General features: G+C 47.3%; 1 protein-coding gene across 1 annotated transcript; it reads left to right on the top strand.

Annotated features, from left to right (window-relative positions):
• The first annotated feature begins 707 nt into the window (after positions 1–707).
• LOC106383210 lies at positions 708–2,836 on the top strand. Its single transcript, XM_013823337.1, has 7 exons — positions 708–1,245; positions 1,349–1,506; positions 1,614–1,682; positions 1,726–1,953; positions 2,001–2,171; positions 2,252–2,452; positions 2,540–2,836. The coding sequence occupies exons 1-7, from the start codon at positions 708–710 to the stop codon at positions 2,834–2,836; spliced, it is 1,662 nt and encodes a 553-aa protein (XP_013678791.1).
• The last annotated feature ends 440 nt before the right edge of the window (positions 2,837–3,276 follow it).

Raw genomic sequence — 3,276 nt, 5'->3', positions numbered from 1 at the left:
GACAAATGATGTATGCAACAATTTCTTTAGAATACAACGATGTTAAACAGTTCCCAGTAGGTAAAAATGGACTTTATTGATCGAATACAATGAGCTGAATTAGTTCGAGTGATACGAATGAGATCCGTAAAGAAATAATCTAAAATTGGGATGAGAACAAGGTCGATGTAAGTGTGTAGCTCTCTCTAGGGTTTTCAAAGTGTGCTTTCTTCATGTCCGTTCTCCTTCCTTTAGAGTAAGTCAACCTCGTGATCTTCGTAACTGCTCCACGATCTCCGGGACTGCTCCGCGATATCCGGGACCTCGAAGTCTTCGCTTTCGAGCTCGATTGCTTGCTACGGGCTTCAGTTCATTTTGGCCCATACCATTGATCATGGCCCATTAATGTACTGACCGAAATTGGGTCCAACATTTGTCCCCTAGCCTTTTCGTTTTTTTGGGAAACCGAAAGGGCGAAAACTGACGTTACCTGGCGGCGTTGTGATTCTCGGGAAGTGGGACGTCACGCGCATCGGCTTGATTTGACTTGTCGGCCATTTTTGAATCGTGTGGTTGAGATCGAGAGTTCGTGGCCGGTTAATCTTTTCTGTTTCGGGACCCATTATATATATATATTACACTTCACTGGATTGATCGTCTTCTTCGATACAACAATCCTTCTTTCTCTTTCATCGTCTTTGGTATTTTCCTTTTCCTGCTTCAAATCTATGGCGCTGGAGAAATATGGTCCTCATCACCCGACGATCATCGAGTCGAAACATATCAAAAACCTTTACGAGCTCTGGGGAATCGATTATACCGTTGGGATTGAAGCACCCGAAGATGGGGAAAATCTGGAGACTGTGAGGCCGGGGTATTGTGGGGCCTATACATCGCATTTTCAGGACGGAGGTTTGTCATTTCCTCTTCCCCGCTTCCTTCTCGAAGCGCTCACGGAGCTTGGGATGGCTTTTGCCCAAATGGCGACTAATTTCTGGCGCTATTTCTTGACATCGTGGATCCGAGCCAGGGAGGAGGGTCTTAGGTTCAGCCTTGAAGAGTTGAAGAAGTTGTTTTCTATTAAGAGGAACAATGGCTTTCCAGGAACGATGATTCTTGCTTATCGGCCTAGCCGTTCTGTTATAGATGACATTCCTAACAGGGATAACCGGTGGAGGGAGAAATTTTTCGTTTTTAAGATTAATCCAGCGTCGGTCGGCGACTTTGATTTTGAGACAATCCCGAGGGTATGGTCTGACGAGATTGGTAGGTTTTTTGAGTTTCTTCTTTTCTTTGCTCTATTTCTCGAAGAGAATTTTACTCTTCGATTTCTTTTGGCATTCTCTAACTTTTCTCTGCTTATTTGTAGAACCCTTTGGTTCCGCGCCTATGACTCCCGAGCTTCGAGGGCTAATCGCCACTTTGCGCCGGGGTAGCCCTCGATGGCTCGCATTCACCGTAGATCGAATTCGAGCTGCTTACACTCTTCCGCCGGGTGAAAACCGTGCTACTCCCGTTGGTTCGGTGGTACCCGTTCGACCGGGAAAAGGTCATCGCGATAAGAGTATGCTGATCTTCTTGGGAAGATTCGAATGCCTACGCGTTGCTCAATTTTCCAAATATGTTTTGTTCAGGGGCGAGGGAGAAGGAGGTGCTACCCGCCCGTTCTGACGAGTCTTCCGAAGTCGGGTCGTTGGAGCGAGGTCAGAAAACTCAGTGTGGACTGACCCTTAGTCGAGGTCGCAGACTCAATCTCCCGGTCTTTTGGCTAGGCCGGTGTCGATCGCCGTTCCCGTAGATGGGGCTCGGAGGGCGCCGAACGCTTCAACTGGTTCTGTCGGTGATCAAGCTCTCAATGACGATATTGATTCGTCGACTCACCGGTGCCGACGTCGATCTCTCGAAGAGATTAACTCTGTGAATTCAAATTCCCCGAGCTCAGAGCTTCCTCTGCCTTACGAGCTTCTGGCAAAGGTACTTCGCAAGTTGACGACCCGAGCGCTCGTCTCCCGGATGTGCAGGAGACCTCTTCGTGGAGATTTTCGTATTTCAACGAGGTACCAATCCTTGAGAACCCCGAAGGTCTTGCTCTGATTTGGCGCAAGATCAGAGAGAAGGGATGTGAGCTTCCTCCTCTGGATGATATGCGTGAGCGTGATGCTTACGTGCGGATGGCGGTCGCGAATGCTAAGGTAATATGTCTCGCGATTGATTCTGATGTTTTGTCGGGTTAACTAATGATTGTCCGACCTCTGTTGTTGCTTCTGTCTAGGCTATGGAGGCGAGTAATGAATACGCCGGTTTGGTGGAGAAGCACTTGGCTGACTTTTCGAGTAAAGTGGAGGTCGGAAGTCACCTTCTCACGATTCAACAGCTTCGAGGTGAGTTGGAGACCGTTCGAGTAACAGAGAAGCAGCGTGTGGTCGAGGTCGAGGGATTGAAGGGGAAGTTGGTTGCTACTGAGGTGGAGAAGGTTGCTCTCCAGACCGACCTCGACTTGATGAAGGAAACATAGGCGGAAGATTGATGTTTGCAAGGCAACAGCTCTCAAGGAACACAGTCTTGCTCGTCGTCTCTTGCCCAAGAGTATGACGCGGTTCTTGCCGTGGTGAAGGACAAGCTTTGGAAGAAGAAGGAAGAGACGACTGCAGAAATTCGCTTGCAGGAGGTGAGAGCTCGCATTGAGGCTTTGACCGAGTACAGCGAAGGCGGTTTCGAGCTTGAAGAGGAGTTGGGGCGTCTTAAAGACCGGGAGATCTCGCTTGATCTTGATTATGGTGTTGCTTCGGTGTCAGATCCTTCCCTTAGTCGCCTCGATCTTCCTGAGGTTTCTGGTGATTTGGTTGATCAAGAATGACGCGAGGGTTAACTTGTCTTGCTTTGGAATTTGTAGTTTTTGCTGTGTTTTTATTTTGTCTTTTGGTTTGTTGAAGGAACATAAATATGTCTTCAGAAAATGGATTATCGGGTTAATACCTTTCTTAATCAAATGTTTTGTTTAACTTTAGCTTCATTGAGCTTGTTTGTTTTAACATTTAAAAGGGGTGTGTAGAACAGAGACTGATCAGGAATCTGTTTTGTGGGCCTTTATATGGCCTGATAGCAAGTCAGGCTATGTTTAGAGATTCAATATTCTAAGTAATAGAAGAAAAGTAACAAATGTTTGTTTGGTTGTTTGGGCTGCGCTCGGTGTCGAGCTGCCTACGTACCCTCTTCTAGGGATCAAGCCTTTTCGTAGTTCCTTTTTTCTTTGACTGAGCTATAGGGTAGGGTCGGTAGCCTCCCAGCTCGAAGCTT

The sequence above is a fragment of the Brassica napus genome, chromosome C9 (genome assembly GCF_020379485.1).
Source record: "Brassica napus cultivar Da-Ae chromosome C9, Da-Ae, whole genome shotgun sequence".
NCBI classification, from domain to species: Eukaryota; Viridiplantae; Streptophyta; class Magnoliopsida; order Brassicales; family Brassicaceae; genus Brassica; species Brassica napus.
Note: the sequence above shows the minus strand (reverse complement) of the source record. Positions and strands in the feature narration are given on the sequence as shown.

Excerpts from the sequence above, each read along its gene's own strand:
- LOC106383210 (XM_013823337.1), top strand. The coding sequence starts at position 708 with ATGGCGCTGGAGAAATATGGTCCTCATCACCCGACGATCATCGAGTCG. Across the intron at positions 1,507-1,613 it reads CTACTCCCGTTGGTTCGGTG|GGGCGAGGGAGAAGGAGGTG; the intron begins GTACCCGTTCGA and ends TGTTTTGTTCAG. Across the intron at positions 2,453-2,539 it reads TTGCTACTGAGGTGGAGAAG|TCTTGCTCGTCGTCTCTTGC; the intron begins GTTGCTCTCCAG and ends CAAGGAACACAG.